The 21,064-nt window shown below is 39.6% G+C and overlaps 1 protein-coding gene across 8 annotated transcripts in view; it reads left to right on the top strand.

Moving 5' to 3' along the window:
- The window catches only part of TBC1D30 (TBC1 domain family member 30), a 104,233-nt gene that overhangs the window by 62,362 nt on the left and 20,807 nt on the right, over positions 1 to 21,064 (top strand). For all 8 annotated transcript variants that reach the window (XM_070788575.1, XM_070788574.1, XM_070788573.1 and 5 more), the window contains 6 exons: positions 2,327 to 2,388; positions 2,917 to 2,982; positions 7,645 to 7,770; positions 9,374 to 9,559; positions 15,030 to 15,198; positions 17,180 to 17,348. In XM_070788575.1, the coding sequence (XP_070644676.1) occupies positions 2,327 to 2,388; positions 2,917 to 2,982; positions 7,645 to 7,770; positions 9,374 to 9,559; positions 15,030 to 15,198; positions 17,180 to 17,348 (778 nt within the window). The remainder of the gene's footprint in view (positions 1 to 2,326; positions 2,389 to 2,916; positions 2,983 to 7,644; positions 7,771 to 9,373; positions 9,560 to 15,029; positions 15,199 to 17,179; positions 17,349 to 21,064) is intronic.

Genomic DNA, 21,064 nt, shown 5'->3' with positions numbered 1-21,064 from the left:
CCCTCCCTGCCCCTGAACACCCTCCCCCCTCTCCCTGCCCCTGAACCCCTCCCCCCTTCCTGCCCCCTCCCCCCCTCCCCCCTCTCCCTGCCCCTGAACCCCTCCCCCCTCCCTGCCCCCTCCCCCCTCCCCCCTCTCCCTGCGCCTTTGGGGACCTGCTATCCTGAGGCTGCAGAGAGAATCAAGGCACTGAGCCCCAAAGGGTGGAACGCGTCACTGCCTTTCCGAACCTCGTGGTTTCTTTGTTTTTCTCCCCAAGGAAGTGTCTAGTTGCAAAAACTGTAGTAGTTGTTCAGTCTTTCTTTAGCCTTAGAAAAAACAAAAACAAAAACAAAAAAAAACCCTCTTTCCCACGTTAAAAGTATTTTGTGTTCCTGAATCCGAAATATCCAGTGATTACCAGATGAAACACAAACCTCCTCTTCCTTATTCAGTTAGAAGAAAAGAGGTAGAAATGACCTGATTTCAGCTTTTACATGCAGGCGGCGAATGATCAATTCCAGTGAAATCCTGTGACTCATTTTTGATCGTGAGAAAATAGTTGTGATTTTGACTAACCCCAGCCGGGTGTCAGCTCAGCAAGGCGATTGGCAGGATGCCCAGCAGGTACTTCTGATAAAGTCAAGGGAGCATATTCGGTCGTACATGCAGGGAATCCAAGGATTTTAGATCGGTTGAGATAAGAGCATAGGACCGAATTTCCTGGTCTTTGTTATGTTATAAAGCAAACGCCATTACTAAAAATGCTTCTATTCAGCACCCTGCATCTGGACAGCAACCTCACCAAGAGGTTTTATCTTGTCTTAAAATCATGGCTCCAGCGGGAGGCACTCTTATCGCCCGTTGTATCATTGCACAGTGAGGCAAGACTTCATTTAAATCATCTCACAGTAATGAGAATCCATCAAGATACATAATATACCTTCAAAGAAGAAAATCTTATCTATCCAGACACTGTATGCTTTTGGCTGGGAAGCTCTGAAAAGAATTATCAGGGCACTGATTATAAAGCTTGACTTTAGAAATCTAGGACCAAACTCTTGTATACATAGTACTCTTCTAGGACTCCAAGAAGGGCATCTTCATACTGTCATGGGCTTGGGTAAATCAGACACATCTCTTTTCAGCTTATATGCTTTGACTCCATATATGCTTTTAAAAAGACATGTCTACTTTATCATTAGACTTTTACAAATTCTAAAGTATGTTCTTATCTACATACCAGATTCTAAAGAAAGATTGTTCCCTAAGTACTGGAAGTTGTGGAGAGGTTTCAGTATGCTTAATCTGCTGTTCAACATCTTAGAAGCAAAAATGTCATCATAAATGACAATTGTAAATTGTGAAACAATGCTATTGATAATTTTTGGTGTATCTTGGTCCTTGAATTATTAAGTTTAAAATGGGCTTAAAATGTCATTTTGAAATTATAAAAAAAGAATACATAACATTTTCAGGTTTAGTTACATTATTTTTGATATCATTTAAGTGGGAATAAAAATTGTCATGTAATTTTATCTCAATAATAAAAAAGTCCAATATGAATATAGCATATAGTCTTTACACATTTTCCTCTTTACTTTCTTCTATTCTGTAGATTTGAGATTTGAGTCAAAGAAGTTTATCTAAGGTTGTAGATAACTTGGAATTGGGGTTCAGTTATATTCTTAGCTTGTAATCTAAATATACAAACATATCTTTAATGAATAAGTCTATCATGACAGAATTTTAAAATATGGATTATTCCACAAGTGGGAAGGCAGTGACATTATTTTTTTTATACCTTTTGATATTTCACTGAATTTTCCTTAATAGAATTAGCCAGTGCAACTGTCTTAAAAAAACAAATTCTGTAAATAAAGAATTCTCTTCCCATGTTTCATAAATATTAATTATACTGTACTAAGTGATTTACAGTTAATCATTGCAATAACTAACTGAGATAGGCTTTATCCTCATTTTAAGGATGGAGAATTGAAACTCAGGTTGAATAATTTGTTTGACTGTAGGAACCAAAGCTGAATGCAAGTCTGTATGACTGCAAGCCCATGTGTCACTTTTTGTTTTTGCACAGCACCAGACAGCTGTGGAACCACCATTCTATGGATAAGTTCCATTCTATTATCATAGGATGTGTTTCTATTTTAATAATTAATTTTCTTTTTCTTTTAACAAAATTGACAATTAACAAGATTGTAATCTAGTAAAAAACAAGTGTTTTAAAAATTTTATGATGACCCAGTAGTATGAGGTTAATTTTTACTTTTATTTTTGATATAGTGTATTTTCTCCCTAAATAATTGTTATTTATGTCTTTTTATTTTAGGAGTTGACACAAAGTTGAAGTTCACTCTTGAGCCATCTTTAGGTCAAAATGGTTTTCAGCAGGTAATTTTATTTTTAGTTTCAAGAATACCTTTATTTGGGGGTAACTACAAGGTACACTGAGATACATTCTCAAAGTGGGAAGATTAGCATGTGCTTGGATATGCATAAGATGAGTCAGTTTTTAAAATTATGGATGAAATAACTTGTGAAACTCTAAGTGGCCTGGATTTATACTTGCAGTGAAAAATTTTGTACTTTCTTTTAATGGTTTAAGTGTAGGAAAAAAATTGAAAAACCAACTGCTGTTATTCTGAATCTATAACACATGTTTTGATTTCTCAACCAAGCTTTCCCTTGTGTGCATGTGTTGCAAGTGGATAACAGGTGTGTTAAGGGGGCCTAAGTGGAGGAGCTTGGGGCAGTCACGGCCCTTAGACCAGACAAACCTGGCTGAAGGAAGCTCGGAATGTTTACCCCAGTGTTCCGTATAAATATTATATTCTACAAATGTCAAGATGGAAAAAAGGTTGAAAAGTGCTTAACCAGGTCAATATTATCACTTTGACAGTGTTTCTTCTTTATTTCTAGTGGTACGATGCTCTAAAGGCAGTTGCCAGACTATCAACAGGAATACCAAAGGAATGGAGGAGAAAGGTGAGGAGGATTTGTATGGCTAAAATGCAAAAGGACCATCACTCTGTCTCTCTTTAAAGTGTCTGGAATGTCAAAAAGAATATTCTAGATTTAGTAATTTGAAATCTGTCCCTCTTCATTATTCATTAATTCAGTAAGTATTTATTGATTATTCTGTGCCAGGTACTTTCTGTAGGTACTGGGGATACAGAAGTGGGAAAAAAAACCCAACAGACCAAAATTTTTATCCTTGTAGAGTTTATTATGAATATAATATAAAGTATTTCAGATGATGCCAAGTGCCATGTGTAAAAATAAAGCAAAGAAAGAAGTAAGGAGAGTGTAGGAGAATGGAGATAAGGAGGTAGCATTTTAAATGGCAAGGTTACATTTGAATAGGGCCCTTAAAGCAGTGAGCAGGTGGCCACGTAGCTACCTGGTGGAGGAGTACTCCAAACAGAAAACACCCGCAGGTGAGAGCATCTCAGGAGTATCCAAGCAGAAGTAAGAGGCCAGGGTGGCTGAAGCACAGAGGACAAAGGGGAAAGCAGTGGGGGGTGGGTCGTAGAGGTAATGTGATGACCTTGGGGGAATGGCAGATCCTGTAGGACCTTACAGGCCATAGGAGGACTTTTGCCCAGTGTGAGATGAGAAGCATTGGAAAGTTTTAAGAAGGGGAATACCATGGTATGACTTATATTTTAAATGCACCATTCTGACCGCTAACTTGAGAAAGTGAGGGACAAGGGCAACAGCAGAGAGAGAGCAGTGAGACAGTGCACTAAGTCGTGTCCGACTTTTGCAACCCCATGGACTGTAGACTGCCAGGCTCCTCTATCTATGGGATTCTCCAAGCAAGAATACTGGAATGGGTTGCTATTTCCTTCTCCAGGGGATCTTCCCAACCCAGGAATCGAACCCAGGTCTTCAGCATTGCAGGCAGATTCTCTACTGACTTGGGTGGAGGGGGTGTAAGAACAAGAGAGCAGTAGGAAACTTGCAATAATTCAGGCAGGAGTTGATCAGGGTTTTGGTAGTGGAGATGGAGAGAAGGGATAAGATTCTAGATGTATTTTGAAGGCTGAGTTGACTTGAATTCCTATTAGATTGAATATAAACTGTAAGAGCAGTGTCATCAAAAACTTCAGGATTGACTTGAGCTTCTGAAAGGGAAGTGTTACTATTTTACCAGAGGGGACGAGCATGTGTGTGTGTGTGTGTGTGTGTGTGTGTGTGTGTGTATCTATGTAGTTGGGGGTGACGGTTGGTTAGATGATTGGTTTTGGATATGTTAAGGTTATGATGCCTGTTGGATATCTAAATTGAAGATATCAAGTGTATATTTGCACATACGATTGTGATGCTTAAGAGAGAGGTCTGGCTAGAGATATTAATCAGTCTTAGTCCTGCTAAGTCATGTTCAAAAGTCAAAACTGGACAGTTGATAGTTGTTGACCTGTTGATAGTCAAAATGTCAACTATTTATTTGTAAACCTAGTTTCTCCCCCTTTTAAAAAATCTTTATTGAAGTATAGTTGATTTACAATGTTGTATTAATTTCCACTGTACAGCAGAGTGATTCAGTTATATATTTCTTTTTCATATTCTTTTCCACTATGGTTTATCAGAATAACGAGTCTAGAATAACGAGTATAGTTCCCTGGGCTACACAGTAGGACCTTGTTGTTTATCCATTCTATTTATAGTAGTTTGCATCTGCTAATCCCAGACTTCTTATCCATCCTTGCCCCTCCCCCATTTGGCAACCACAATTCCCATTTCTTTTTTAAAACTTGATTTTTTTATATATTGGAGTATAATTGATTTATAATGCTGTATTAGCTTCATGTGTACAGCAAAGTGATTCAGTTGTACACATACATATATCCATTCCATTTCAGATTCTCTTTCCATATAGGTCACCACAGAATATTGAGTAGAGTTCCCTGTGCTGTACAGTTGGTCCTTGTTGATTATCTGTTTTATATACAGTACTGTGTATATGTTAATCCCTCACATTTCCCCCTTGGTAACCATAAGTTTGTTTTCAAAGTCTGTGAAGCTGCTTTGTAAATAAGCTTGTTCATATTATAAGCTAATCTTAATACTCTTAGAATTTGAACATTGAAGGTTCCTCAAAGTGTATATGAAAAATGGCATTATGAAGCAACTTTTCTGGATAAGGTAATGAAAGGAGTAACGGTATCCAGTGATTCCTTTAAAAGAATTATTCTTTATGGGAACCCATCTATCAGTTTTCTTCTGTGTGTTAGAGAGGGATGGTGGAAATGCAGAGGCAAAAACAGGCCCATTCTCCATGGAGCTGCAAAGGGTCAGACACGACTGAGTGTGCACACACACATATGTGTGCACACACACACAAACAAAAACACACTCCACCCGCCTCTCTCTCCATGGATGGCCAAGGAGTTCTTGCCCAAGCATAGAGAGTAATCTGGAGCCCAGTATAACAAGCTCATAAGATACTCTGGAATAGGGAATGGCTACCCACTTCAATAAATAATAGAATGGGAAAGACTAGCGATCTCTTTAATAAAATTAGAGATACCAAGGGAAATTTTCATGCAAAGATGGGTACAATAAAGGACAGAAATGGTATAGATCTAACAGAAGCAGAAGATATTAAGAAGAGGTGGCAAGAATACACAGAAGAACTGTACAGAAAAGATCTTCACAGTCCAGATAATCATGATGGTGTGATCACTCACCTAGATCCAGACATCCTGGAATACGAAGTCAAGTGGGCCTTAGGAAGCATCACTACAAACAAAGCTAGTGGAGGTGATGGAATTCCAGTTGAGCTATTTCAAATCCTAAAATATGATGCTTGAACGTGCTACATTTACTATCCCAGCAAATCTGGAAAACTCAGCAGAGGCCACAGGACTGGAAAAGGTCAGTTTTCACTCCAATCTCAAAGAAAGGCAATGCCAAAGAATGCTCAAACTACTGCACAATTGCTCTCATCTCACATGCTAGTAAAATAATGCTCAAAGTTCTCCAATCCAGGCTTCAACAGTACGTGAACCGTGAACTTCCAGATGTTCAAGCTGGTTTTAGAAAAGGCAGAGGAACCAGAGATCAAATTGCCAACATCCATTGGATCATCAAAAAAGCAAGAGAATTCCAGAAAAACATCTACTTTTGCTTTATTGACTATGCCAAAGCCTTTGACTGTGTGGATCACAATCAACTGTAGAAAATTCTGAAAAATATGGGAATACCAGACCACCTGACCTCCTTTTTGAGAAATCTGTATGCAGGTCAGGAAGCAACAGTTCAAACTGGACATGGAACAACGGACTGGTTCCAATGGGGAAAGGAGTGTGTCAAGGTTGTATATTGTCACCCTGCTTATTTAACTTATATGCAGAGTACATCATGAGAAACACTGGGCTGGATGAAGCACAAGCTGGAATCAAGATTGCCAGGAGAAATATCAATAACCTCAGATATGCAGATGACACCACCCTTATGGCAGAAAGCAAAGAAGAACTAAAGAGCCTCTTGATGAAAGTGAAAGAGGAGAGTGAAAAAGTTGGCTTAAAATTCAACATTCAGAAAACTAAGATCATGGCATCTGGTTCCATCACTTCAAGGCAAATAGATGGGGAAACAGTGGAAACAGTGACAGACTTTTCTGGGCTCCAAAATCACTGCAGATGGTGATTGCAGCCATGAAATTAAAAGATGCTTGCTCCTTGGGAGAAAAGTTATGACCAACCTAGACAGCATATTAAAAAGCAGAGACATTACTTTGTCAACAAAGGTCTGTCTAGTCAAAGCTATGGTTTTTCCAGTAATCATGTATGGATGTGAGAGTTGGGCTATAAAGAAAGCTGAGTGCCGAAGAATTGATGCTTTTGACCTATGGAGTTGGAGCACATTCTTGAGAGTCCCTTGGACTGCAAGGAGATCCAGTCGGTTCATTCTGAAGGAAATCAGTCCTGAATATTCACTGGAAGGACTGATGCTGAAGCTCCAATACTTTGGTCACCTGATGTGAAGAACTGACTCATTTGAAAAGACCCTGATGCTGGGAAAGATTGAAGGTGGGAGGAGAGGGGTATGGCAGGGGATGAGATGGTTGGATGGCATCACCGACTCAATGGACATGAGTTTGAGTGAGTCCATCACCAGGTGGTGATGGACAGGGAGGCCTGACATGCTGCAGTCCATGGGGTCGCAAAGAGTTGGACAAGACTGAGTGACTGAATTGGACTGAACCCACTCCAGTAATCTTGCCTGGAAAATCCTACAGACAGAGGAGGCTTGCGGGCTACAGATTACGGGGTTTCAAGAGAGTCAAGCGTTACTGAGAAACTACACAACAACAGCAAAGATAATCTAGCTATTCTACTGAACTGAAATAAAATTTGATATGTTTTTGTTTTCTTAACAATATCCTTAATGGCTGGATTGTTACTTGGTACATAGTAGGAACTCAATAAATATTAATTGAAAGAATAAATAAAAGCCCCTAATTGGTACAATTTAGTACAGCAGACTTTTCAATGAGGTTCTTAGTTAACTTTCTACATATAGGCTATATCTCTTCTGGTAACAGTTTTCATTTTCTTGCTGGATGCAGTCAGTATTGCCTAATAAAGAAAGATGAAATTATGTATTTTACTTTAGCATTCTTCTTTATTACTATTTTAGGTTTGGTTGACCCTGGCAGATCATTATTTGCACAGTATAGCCATTGACTGGGACAAAACCATGCGTTTCACTTTCAATGAGAGGAGTAATCCTGATGATGACTCGATGGGAATTCAGATAGTTAAGGTAATACCTCTGAGTTTGATTTATTGTCTTAACTTGGAAGATTTTTTAGAACCAGATGCGTCCTGGACAGACGATCAAGCCATGGTTTGAATGTGTATATTTCCTGCTTCCTAATTTCATTAGTTTAACAACTTTTTAAAATGGGGAATTTGTTGATGCCTTGTCTTTGTGCATCTGCATGTTGCTAGTAAGAAGAAAGTGTATCCATTCATATTCAACTTATTTTGCTTGCATGATAGGAAATTGAAGCTCCTTTTTTGTTTAGCATGCGTCAGTGCTTTTAACTGGATTTTTACATCAAAGTCACTGAGAAATTTAGTTAAGCCTATTTCATATTAGAATAATTGGGCAGTTATTAGGATTTTGATAATTTCTTAACTGTCATTTTATGAAGATAGTTAGATCGACTGATGGGTTTACTTTACACCAGATGGTTGAATGTTCAGGCCAGCTGTGGAGGCAGCCGAGGTTCACCTACCTGGATTATTACTGCTGATTAGAGCCTGGCACCAAAAGCCAAAGATGCTGATTTGATTTAATCCCATTATTCTCCTCTTACATAAGCCTCTAGGGCATGCTTTTTATTTTATATGAGTACATTACGTGTGATGCCTAGCTGAGGTTTTAAAAGGAAAGTTGTTTCATGTAAAGTTTGGTCACCAGAACTTGGCTAATGTTTTGGCAGATTTGAAAATATTTTTTTTCAGGAGCAAGTACTAACTAAAAAGAGCTATATTTTCATCTTACTTGGTGTATTTCAGACAAGTTTCAAAAAGAAATGAAATTTTATACTGTAATATGCTTGAAAAGCCTCTGTATAATGCACATTTGAGCTGTTTGTTTGGAATTTCAGTATGTGTTCCCTAGAGATGAAGTATTCCATATTTGAAATACTTTCTTTCAAGTGGTGAGTTAAGGCAATGCATGTTTTATAAGAATCATGTTCTTAGAATCTTTTTTTCTCATTGAAATGAATGTCACTAAAATGAATATGTCCTGAAAATCATAGTCTCTGCTTGATAATTATAGGTATTGCCTTCATTATATATTAAAGCACAGCAAATGTTTCTGTCCTTTTATACATATTTATCAAACAACTTGGACAGAATGATTTTTCTGTGTCTTTTTGGTACTGGTTGCATTTTGCTCCTGAATACTATTTGGAGTTTTGATAACTAAATATTTATATATATATATATGTATATTTTTTTGATAGAAAGAAATAATGTTAGCATCTATCATACATGTGTTGAAATGACTTGTTTTATTTGAGATGTATCATTAAAATAAACTGTCAATTTATTTGAAAGCCTAATGTTATATTTGTTAATTCTGAGGGCCCTTTTGTGTTAACTCTGGAAATACTTTTGGTAGAAAATTTGCCTGACTGAAATTCCCCTTGAAAATGCCTCAGCATATTAGAAAACTAAAAGATACAAGCTTTGGTCTATGTATATAAGTTGCTTATATATTTTAAAAACTAAAATCCATTTTGATAGTCTGACTTAATGCTGAGACAAAGAAAAAAACAAAAGTTGTTTTTTTCTTTTAGAGAGAGCATAAGGAGTTATTTTAAAAAGTGTTGTTTCCCCTCTCATTTTAGGATCTTCACCGTACGGGCTGTAGTTCGTACTGTGGCCAGGAGGCCGAGCAGGACAGGGTCGTGTTGAAGCGCGTCCTTCTGGCTTATGCCCGATGGAACAAGAATGTCGGGTACTGCCAAGGCTTTAACATCCTGGCTGCACTGATTCTGGAGGTGGTGGAAGGCAACGAAGGCGATGCTCTGAAAGTGAGTGTCAGACTCTGAAAAAGGCAACTGAAATTCTTCAGAGAGTGAAATACTAGAACTGTGGTTTCTCTTCCCTGATGCCCCACCTCCTTCCAAAGTATATACTGTATCTTTCTAATTATCCATGATTTCCCCAGGTTAAAGCTCACAGGACAAACTTCTGTAGCTGCCAAATTTGAGGAGAATGATTATGTTTTTAGCTCCCTTATGAGAAATATAAGGACATATATATGTGTGTGTGTGTGTGTGTTAGTTGCTTAGATGTGTTCAACTCTTTGCAACCCCAAAGGCTGTAGCCCATCAGGCCCCTCTGTCCATGGGATTCTCCAGGCAAGAATACTGGAGTAGGTTGCCATTTCCGTCTCCAGGACACACATATATATATATGGCTTTTTGAGGATGAGGGTGGGGGAACAGATCTTTCTTTCTCTCTCTCTCTCTGGTGTGCAGCATGTGGGATCTTACTTCCCCAACCAGGTATTGAATCCATGTTCCCTGGATTGGGAGCTTGGAGTCTTACACTGGATCACCAGAGAAATCCCTGAGACATCATATTTTTAAACCAAGTTCAGTACTACTTATATTGATTACCCAGTGCTGCATAGCAAATCAGTTGCTTCAAACAGCAAATGTGTATGATATTTCTTTGAGTCAGGAATCTGGGCACAGCTTAGCTGGCTCGGGGTCACATTATCGTGGTATTCAAACTCTCAGCTAGGGCTTTAGTTTCATCCGAAGGCTCAATTGAGTGGGAAGAGCACTGGCCTCCAAGTTCATTCATGTGATCCTTGGTAAGATTTCATTCCCCACAGATGGCTGGACTGAGGGCCTCAGTCTTTTGCTGGATGTTGTCCTCTGCTTTGTGGGCCTTTCCGTTGTGCAGCATGGTGGCTGGCATTCCTTAGAGCCAGCAAGAGAGTGAAAGAGAACGAGCAAGTCAGAGGAGACCATGTTACTGATCTGCAGCCTAGTATTAGAAGTGACATTCCATCACTTTTGCCCTGTTTTATGTTTTAATTTATTTTTAATTGGAGAATAATTGCTTTACAGTGTTGTGTTGGTTTCTGCCATACATTAATCAGCATAAGCATACACATGTCCCCTTCTTCTTGCACCTCCTTCCCACTTCCCACCCCATCCCACCCCTCTAGGTTGTCACAGAGCACCAGGTTGAGCTCCCTGTGTCACACAGAAACTTCTGCCATGTTTTACTTATTAAAAGTCAGTCACTAGGTCCAGTTCCTATTTAAGGGTAAGGGCTTATACAAGAGTGTGACTATCAGCAGGTATAGATTCTGGGGGGTCATGCTTTAAATTGCCTTATTTGTTATACTTAATTCTGGTTGGTTCTTCTTCTTTTTTTTTTTTTTTGATGTTGACCATTTTTAAAGTTTTTACTGAATTTGTTACAGTATTGCTTCTGTTTTATGTTTTGTGTTTTTTTGGCCCTAAGGCATATGGGATCTTAGCTCCCCAACTAGGCATTGAGCCTGTACCTCTTGCATTGGAAGGTGAAGTCTTAACCACTGGACAGCCAGGGAAGTCCCTGGTTGGATCTTCTTAACAGGTTGCTTTCATATCTGGGGTGAGGTATGAAGGAAATAGGCTGCAAGTGAATGTCTGCTGAAAGGTGCTTGTGTGGAGAAAGGCTATGAAAGTGAATGATATGTCTTATCTTTTAATCTTTGATGTCTAGGGCCTTTTTTTAGTTAAAAATTTCTGGAAACATTTTGAGATGGGATACTAGTAAGTTAAATTTGTAGGTCTGAATATGACTCAGTGAGTCACCACAAAAAGTCTTTATGAGAAATGAGGGATTTCAGGTGTCGAGGATGGCCACTGCCTTATTTGCTTGGGGTAATATATGGTTGCTAATTCGTATTTGGACCCTGAAACTGTTGTTGATTGCGGTGTTGTGTGATGGATGAGATAAATACTTAGTTTTTGTATTCAAGGTCCCACTCCTCCCAATTCTGTTTAATTATAGTGCATACCTTAGTGAGAGTCTCAGTAACTCACTGAATGTCATATGGAAAAAGGAACACATTTTTCTCTTGGTTGTATACACATTGTGTTGAAATTAATTATAAATCCATCCTGACATGATCTCAATCTGTATTCAGCCTCTCAGACTTTCCATTCATGTATTTAAGGAAGCAGCTTTGAAGCTACTTGTGTATCACATAGTTAGGGGTGGAAGAGGGGGAGGCAGTGGCAAATCAAATACATGAGTTTAGAACATTTTTTATTAAAAGCAATTTTGTTTACTCATTCTGTATGCTTTACTCCGTTTTTTCCCCAGGTGTAATTTGCACGACTATGGAATGAGAGCTGTTTAGTTGAAAAGCTGAAATGAACAATTCCGATTAGAGAGTAGGGTGGAGAGGTTTGGGATATGGGATGTACATGCCAATCAAATCATGAATCTCAGTGACGCTTGAGAAGCTAAAAATTCACATAAAAAGATGAATTAGACAAAGCTGAGGAACTGAATATTTATATTTCTGCTTCTAAGAAAATGAACTCTGTGGAATGAAATGACATCATGATCATTTGGGAATCTTGTGGTTAGACATTCAGTATGCAGAGGAAGGTTGGGTTCCTGAAGACAGTTCTTATGCTAAGGGAAATATTGGATGTCAGTGTTTTTCCAGGGGCTATTTTGGCCCCGGTAAGTTTTAGTTAATAGGGAAATAAATAGTTTATCAGAGTAGGTAAACCATTTTCCCTGATTTTTTGCATTTATTGTTTTTTCTTAGTAACTTAGGTTTTTAAAATAGTAAAAGACAGAGTTTTGAAAATAGTTAAAAAACAAAGACTTAACTGTTTGTTAAAAATTTGAAGCTTCCCCATTATGTTTTTAATACTTCATTTTAAGGAGCAGTTTCAGGTTGAAGTCAAAATTTAGAGGAAGAAACAGAGATTTTCCATATACTCCCTGCCAATGCAGGAGACATAAGAGATACTGGTTGGATCCCTGGGTCAGGAAGATCCCCTGGAGTAGGAAATGGCTACCTACTCCAGTATTCTTGCCTGGAAAATTCCATGGACAGAGGAGACTGGCAGGCTCCCAGTCCATGGGGTTGCAAAGAGCTGGACATGACCAAGCAACGGAGCCTGCACGCACACTTTTGTAATAAGTGTATAGTGGTATCTCATTGCTTTAATTTGAATTTCTCTGATGACTGTGGTATGAAGCATCTTTCATAGCTTATTTGCCATCTGCATATCTTCTTTGGTAAGGTATCTGTCAAGGTCTTTGGTCCATTTTTTAATTGGATTGCTTGTTTTCTTATAATTGTTGAGTGTTAAGAGTTCTTTGTATATTTTGGATGACAGTCCTTTGTCAGATGTGTCTTTTCAAATATTTTCTCCCAATCTCTGACTTGTCTTCCAATCTTCTTGACAGTGTCTTTCACAGAACAGAAGTTTTAAATTTTAATAAACTCTAGCCTACCAAGTATTTCTTTCATGGATTGTGCCTTTGGTATTTTATATAAAAAGTCATTCCCATATCCAAGGTCATTAGGCTATATTTATCTCCTATGAGTTTTATAGTATTGTGTTTTACATTTAGGTCCATGATCCCTTTTGAGTTACATTTTGTGGAGAGTGTAGGGTTGTTCCAGCACCACTTGTTGACGAGACTATCTTTGTTCCACTGCCATTATTTATCCTATTTTTTTTTTAATCTAATGTTTGTTCTTTGAAATACAGGAGTGGGTGGAGCAACATAACTGGCTCTTATGTCTTATGTTCGACTTTGAGATGCCTCTGGACAGAGAATTTCATTGGGTCAGATGAATTACTGTGATAATTGGAATTTTTTTTTTTCTAGTTTTCATATAATTTTGAGGGATTGTAATCTTTTCATAAAACCTTATAAATTCATTTATATAATTCATAAAAATCTTTCTTGGTATTATGTAACTTACTCTAGATGAAAAGTGCAATGATAGACTGTTACCTTTAAATTTTGTCTTTGTGATCCCATCAGTTCCTCTTCTTCTTACCTGTAGAGTGTGAGGTCCCTGACAGAGGCCTCTGCTCTGCTAAAAATCTGTCCTCCCCCTGAACTGGCCTGGCTCCTCAAGGACTTCCTCCCTCCACACAAGCTGAATATATTGCTTTTATTGCTAAGCTCTTATTTCTAGGGTGATGATACATATACCTGGTAAATTCTGTCTGTGTGTAAGAAAGCTAAAGTGATTCCCTGGACGGGTCACTCCTGTAATATAGGCTTCAGGGAGGCCTTTTTGAGAGGATATTCCCACCCTTGTTGACTTAGTCAAAACTATGACCCTGAAAGTAGAAGTTACAAATCAAGGATGAGAGAAAAATGGGCCCTTGGCAGATCTGGGAGATAATTTTTTTTAAATAGTATTTTGTGAAAAAATATGAGACAGCTACTTCTCCACCACTGTATAGGGCCAGCTATGATTTTGCTCTTAATTTTGCTTTTCCTGTATTCTGGGAAATGTGTAAGTCATCTAGGGATGAGGGCATTAACAGGGCATTCAAGCTGACAGGCAAAGGACCAGAGATTGACATATAGAACTTGGGTGTATTTTTCTGGGTCTTTCCAGTGGTTCTTGACATCTTAGAAAAGATAACCACGAATAGAAAAGTTAGGATGAAAACAGTAATTTGAAGAATATGAGGCAGTCTCATCTGATTTTAAAAGCTCCATATGCTCAAAACAAAAATGTACCGTTTGTTGCATTGTCCCAGGAGAGAAAGTGGACAAAAAGCTGACATTGGTTGTTCAAAAACTCAGGTTGATGGTCAGTGAATCTTGCGATCGACTGCTGTCGGGATATTCCATGATGGGCCAGCTGTGAGTTTTCAGATTAAGGTTGTAAAATTGCATTGATATCAAGGAGTTGACCTTGAGATTTCTGCTGGATGCTGAGAAAGCTTGAGCTCCATGGCTTGTCAGGGAGGCTGAGGATTGTATCATCACAGCTACTTCCAGGATGAACTCAGGTCTAGTGGCCCAGCTAAAAATTTTAGACAGCAGCAGATTCGAGGTCAGAGTGAGTTAAACCAGTGGTCCCCAGCCTTTTTGGCAGCGGGGACTGGTTTCATGAAAGACAGTTTTTCCATGGATGAGGCTTGGGCAGAGGAGATGGTTCAGGCCATAACATGAACAATGGGGAGTGGCAGATGAAGCTTCACTCGCTCTCCCACTGCTCACCTTGTGTTGGCCAGATTCCTAACTGGCCAAGGGCTGGTGCCAGCCCATGGCCCTGGGGTTGGGGACCCCTGACTTAGACATTTATGCCACTTGCTCCTTACCTTGAAGTGGAGAGGAGCCTTGAAAATCCAGAACATTTGGTGCTGACACGTGTAAAGAATGGTGTGCTTTGGCTAACTGTCTTTTGCCAATTTGAATATGTTCTATGTAGGACGTGTTAGTATAGCAAGCAGTTTTTGTGAAGCAATCTTATTCTATATCTTTTTTCTTCAGATTATGATTTACCTTATTGACAAGGTACTTCCTGAAAGCTATTTTGTCAACAATCTCCGGGCACTGTCCGTGGATATGGCCGTCTTCCGAGATCTCTTGAGACTGAATCTCCCTGAATTATCTCAGCACCTGGATACTCTTCAGAAAACTGCAAACAAGGAGAGTGGAGGTAGTGATGATTCGATGCTATTTTACCTTTGAAAGTAGTTTCCTTTTCTGATACCACTGTATCTGTGAGCCTAAACCTTGAATAGTGAAACATGGTTTCAGATATTTCACTTGGTCGGAGCTTGGTGCAGTGAAATAGATTTCTAGAGAACAAAAACAGAACTAAAAACAAAACCCAAATGGAGGGCCAGATGTTGACTCTCTAACTGGTTATGGTTAAGAAGTCAGTCAGGAACCCAGTACCTCACCAGTACCAGCTCACCAACTATATATTGTAGTCAAGGTAAAGAATGGTATCTGTGCCTCATTATCGGTTAATCTGCTCTAAGTTGGCATCAAAACTATAGGAGTTCTTTAAAATTAAACTACAGGTACAGCTTGGGCGAGCCTGTGGTTTTGCTTCAACCACTGAGGTTATGGAGAGTAGAATATGTATTTTCATGAGGTTGTAGGAGATAAAAGCAGTCCTTTGGGCTGAGATGTTTAATGCTCCTTTTATTCACTCATGTGAAGTGAAGGATATTTAGACTTACTTGAGATAAATGGACCAGTTCTTACTGGAGAAGGGCTCTCTTGGCCTTCAGGTAGAATCTGAGCCCTGAAGGAAGGGACTGGGTTGATTAAGGTGGCAATGGAGATGGCTCTGCAAGTAGCTGAGTCTCTGCCATCTAGTTGGCATCACCAGCTTCCCAAGTACCCGAGCTTCTAGCTGTCATCATACCCACTTCTTGCACTTCTCCAGATACCAAAAATACAATGTTTGCTATGTTTTCTTTAAATGGCTGTCAGTTCCTGACCCATGCATTTAAATCTGGGAAAATCTGAAAGGGTTTTGAGGACCTCATCTATGATTAAAATACACTGGAAATTATAGTGACACCCAGGTGTCTCTAAGCATTTTCTTCCAAGTAGTTGGAGTAATCTTATTTAATTTGGCTGTGCAGTATACTTGTGCACCAGTGAGGATTTCATAAAGCTTCCAGCAAGACCAGATTGGCCTGTTCCAGAGTCAGACACACTTCACTGGGCTCCACATTTGCCCAAATGCCTTGGTGACCTTAGATACTAGCCTGTGAACAAAGATACTCCTTTGTGTGTAGGTAAGAAGGAAGAAAGTGGATACAGGAAGACAGATCTTCTTTTGTTTGTACTTGGGTAAATGTACCTTCTGACTGTAATTTGGAGAAAGGATTAGTCTAGTATCTAAATTTTTATATTTCATTAAAATATATGCTTATGCAATCATAATGAGAAGTGGGAGAGGACTCTATTGTTTTAGTGAATTTGGAAAGTTCAAAGTGAGCTGGATCCCAGATCTTTAAAACTGAATGTAGTTTAGTTAAAAATATTTTAAAATGTCACTTTGCTTAATCTCCAAGTATTTGGGGATTTTCCAGCTTTCTTTCTGTTATTGATTTCTGGTTTAATTACATTGTGGTCTGAGGACTATGGATAAATTAACAAGTAAACAAGTAATTGCTTATGAGCAATTTTATTTTTATCAGCAGCATTTGAATAAAAGTAGGTTTTAGGAGGTTTTGGAAATCAGCTTTTACTTTTGAGTGGTTAAAATCCTTTCTTTTATCCTGTTTTTTATAGGGAGAGCATCCTCCTTGATTTTCAGTGCCCCATAGTAGGTACACTCAAATTAAATTTTAGGTTAAGATTTCTGAAATGTCACAAAGAATTTGTGAAGTTCATAGTATTGCAATTTTTATTAAACACACCTATGTTCTCCCCCTACCCCCACCCAAATAAGGAAAGAACAAGAATTTAGAGAGATTAAAAAAAAAGCAGCCACAACATATCGGGTTGGCCAAAAAAAGTTCTTTTGGTTTTTCCTGTAAGATGTTATGGGAAAACCCAAATGAACTTTTTGGCCAAGCTAATATTTGAGTGGACATGAGAGATTGAAAGCGGGTATTTTCATATCTTGCACACCATCAATTCTGCAGAAATGTAGAGTGTTTTTTTCATTTCAGGTGGATATGAGCCTCCACTGACCAATGTCTTCACGATGCAGTGGTTTCTGACTCTCTTCGCTACGTGTCTCCCTAACCATACAGTTTTAAAGATTTGGGATTCAGTTTTCTTTGAAGGTTCAGAAATCATCCTACGGGTGTCGCTGGCTATCTGGGCAAAGTTGGGAGAGTAAGTAATTTCCCCTTCCTGTTCTGTACTGTGGTGTGAGTCTTCCAGCGCTTTTGTTCTCCAGTGTTTATTCATCAATATTTAAATCAATATTCATCAATATTTAAATGTGAGGAAAAGAGAAAGTTATGAATGCTGTGCAATTGCTTTTGCCTTCTGAACTCTCTGTCGGCTCATCAGTGAATGTTGGGGGCAAGTGGAAGCTGTTTTAGAGAAGGGGGCAGGCTGTTTCAGGCCTGGAGTTCTCCTCCTCCTCAGTGCTGGCGTCCTGGCAGGCCCACGCTGTTGGCATCTTTTCTAAACCTGGTTGTGGAGAGGGAGAGGGACTTAGGTGGAAGAGGAACTGAAAGATCTGGAGACAGCTGTGTGGGTTTGTTGGTTAAGACTGCAATTTGGCTTATGTTTGAGTCTTTATAATTATTTTGTTGTTCAGTCGCTCAGTCGTGTCTGACTCTTTGTGACCCCATGGACTGCAGCATGCCAGGCTTCCCTGTCCTTCACTATCTCCTGGAGGTTGCTCAAACTCATGTCCATTGAGTCAGTGATGCCATCCAACCATCTTATCCTCTGCTGCCCGCTTCTTCTCTGGCCCTCAATTTTCCCAGCATCAGTGTCTTTTCCAGTGTGTTGGCTCTTCACATCCAAAAGTATTGGAGCTTCAACTTCAGCATCAATCCTTCCAGTAAATATTTAGGGTTGGTATTTTGTGGAATGTGGTAAAATTAAATGAGATACTATGTATAAAGGTATCTAGCATGGTGCCTGGTGCCTAGTCAATAGTAGAACACATGGAACTTCTTTCCTTTCATCAAGAGTTAATTCCATTTGAAATCTATTACCACCAAACAGATTTCACTTACATTCTTATCTAGTATCAGGGCTGAAAACACTAGGGTATTTTCACCCATCTCTAATGTATTATGACTATTACATTAAACATCTGCCTTTGGGTAATGGGAGAGACATCAGGATGAAATTGTTACAGATAACTGAACATGCAGAAAAGTTTTTAATGTTTCTTTCCTAGAGCTATTTTTAAATGACTTGAGTGGGTGCCCATAGACAACATGTTAGAGAACTTATAAATCACTTCCAGTGTTTTGTTTCAGAAACCTCTTAAGTAGCCTTTTTATTGATGGGAAGTTGTTTCCTGAGAGACTTGCAGCATTTTTTAATTTTGTAAGAAAAATCCACCAACTAACAATTCAGGGATTTAAAAAAAAATCATTGTTGTGTGGAAGTGTCTTTAAATATCACGTAGCAATCTCCTCTGCCATTGTTTCACTGCAGATAGCTTTTCAGTGAGGCAAATAAATTCACCTGTGGGGGATTTGTTGTGACATTTACATACCTGTTTACTTTCTTCTGATGTCAGCCTTTTTCTGCAGTCGTGTATTTCCAGCCTACTACTTCGCAAACTGACCATTGGTAGTTTCTCTATTACCAGTATCACACTCTAGCCATCGTGATAGTTGCTGGATAATTAGCTTATAGGATTAAAATACTACAGCACTTGACTGTATGCTGGGTTGATTCTAGTCCCCTTTTTGTTAGTTCTTAATTATGGGGCAGGAGGAAAAGAGGTGGTTCTTATTTTATTCCTATGTACTCTACCCATTATCTATCAGAATTTATTAATATGGTCATCCCAGGGATGTCACACTATTGAAATAATAATAGCTACACTTAATATCCAATATTCACAGAGTGCTTGCAATGGACAGGCATGATTCTAAGCACTGTAGATGTAAAATTAACTCATTTAATCTCACTGTCATCCTAGGAGGTAGATTCTATTATCATCCCCATTTTACAGATGTCATCACTGAGGCACAAAGAACTTAAGGAAATTGCCCCACGTCACCCAGTTTGTAAGTGGAGAGACCTGATTTTGAGTGTGGGCACCTTGGCTGTATTATCTGTGCTTCTAATAATGTGAATCTACTGATTATAAATGGCTCCTGTTTATGAAGTTCAGGAATCTGTGAGTTAGACTGGTAGAATTTTAAATGTTTCAGAGTTTTTGCTCATTATAATTTTCACATGTTTTGAGCATTAAGTGAAAGGAAAGGCAACTAACACACAACATCAAGGGCCTGCAGTCATTATATTAAGAAGATTAAACACATTATCTTACTCACTTCTCCCCACAACCCCATGACATAGGTAGGATTATTCTCCCTGTCTTTTCAGGTGAGAAAATTGCCCCAGGAACGCTGACTAGTTAGTTCAAGGTCCCACAGCTAGTGAGTAGAGCTGGGATTTAGCCCTGGATCTTTCTGACTCCCGGGCCTGTCGTCTTCCCCACCACCTATCCATTGGAAAAGTCCTGAACATCCTGCAGATGATCTCTGGGTCATGTGTACCGCAGTGACATCAGGGCTTCATGTGTGCGTATCCATGGGCCCTTCCCATCACCTTGATTCTGCAACGTGAAACTTCCTCCTCTGCTCGTACAAGGGCACTTGTGGAACGTGTAAGCTGTCGACCGTCAGCAAAGTCTCAGCGGCATCTCTTTCATGTGTCCTTTCTTCTCTGACCTGACTGCCTTGGCTCCCTCGCTCATTGCCTCATGCCTGGCACAGCCCTCCATGGCCTTCCATCACACCCTACACTTGCCATGCCGCCTCGGGGGCAACCTTGCCAATGGCACGTCTGTTCCCACACTCTCTGTTAAAGGCCTTTCCGTGACTCTTGTCCTGAGAGGGCTCAGCAGGCAGATTAGGCCTTTGCGATTTGCTCTCTGCACCTCTCTACCTTCAGCTTCCCTAGTGGCTCAGTGGTAAACAGGAGACAAGGGTTCGATCCCTGGGTCGAGGAGATCCCCTGAAGGAGGAAATGGCAACCCACTACAGTATTCTTGCCTGGGAAATCCCATGGACTGAGGAGCCTGGCGTACTGCAGTCGAGGGGGTCACAAAAGAATTGGACACGACTAAGCAGCTAAACCTCCAGTACTCTTGCTTGGAAAATCCTATGGACCAAGGAGCCTGGTAGGCTGCAGTCCATGGGGTCGCTAAGAGTCGGACACGACTGAGCGACTTCACTTTCACCTTTCACTTTCATGCATTGGAGAAGGAAATGGCAATCCACTCCAGTGTTCTTGCCTGGAGAATCCCAGGGACGGAGGAGCCTAGTGGACTGCCGTCTATGGGGCCGCACAGAGTTGGTACACGACTAAAGCGACTTAGCAGCAGCAGCAAGCAGCTAAACAACACCATCACCCTCAGCTCTCTCTGGCTACCCCTGGCCATACAGCCACCCCCACTGTGATCTGTGGACCTACATGCATTTCCCCAGGTAGGGCCTTCTGTCTCCTGTATGCACGTGTTTGGGATGCTTTTTCCTCCTTATCAATCTGGAGAATATTTATCAAAACTCACCTTAAACATTACTTCTCTTCCTCACTCTCCACCTGGCCTCCAGGATAAACTTAACCACTTTTCAGTTTATGCCCACATGCTGCTCTAAATTTTTGCATCGGCACTTCAACAGTTTATTTCATTTATTTACCTACATGATTGTGGCAATGTGATTTGAACAGAACTCTAGAGCCTGAAGTTTTCCCAGGATCATATTTTTTTTTGACTGGCTTTATGGAGATCCCCCAACCTTAGCATATGTCAAAGAGTATGTCTTATGATTGGTAAGGCAAATAGTTTTTCTGCTATGCCAAGAATGACATAATAGATAAATATCCAGGTCTCTGCTTTGGGT

The sequence above is a fragment of the Bos indicus genome, chromosome 5 (assembly GCF_029378745.1).
Source record: "Bos indicus isolate NIAB-ARS_2022 breed Sahiwal x Tharparkar chromosome 5, NIAB-ARS_B.indTharparkar_mat_pri_1.0, whole genome shotgun sequence".
NCBI classification, from domain to species: domain Eukaryota; kingdom Metazoa; phylum Chordata; class Mammalia; order Artiodactyla; family Bovidae; genus Bos; species Bos indicus.
This window is presented reverse-complemented; position numbering and strand designations above follow the sequence as displayed.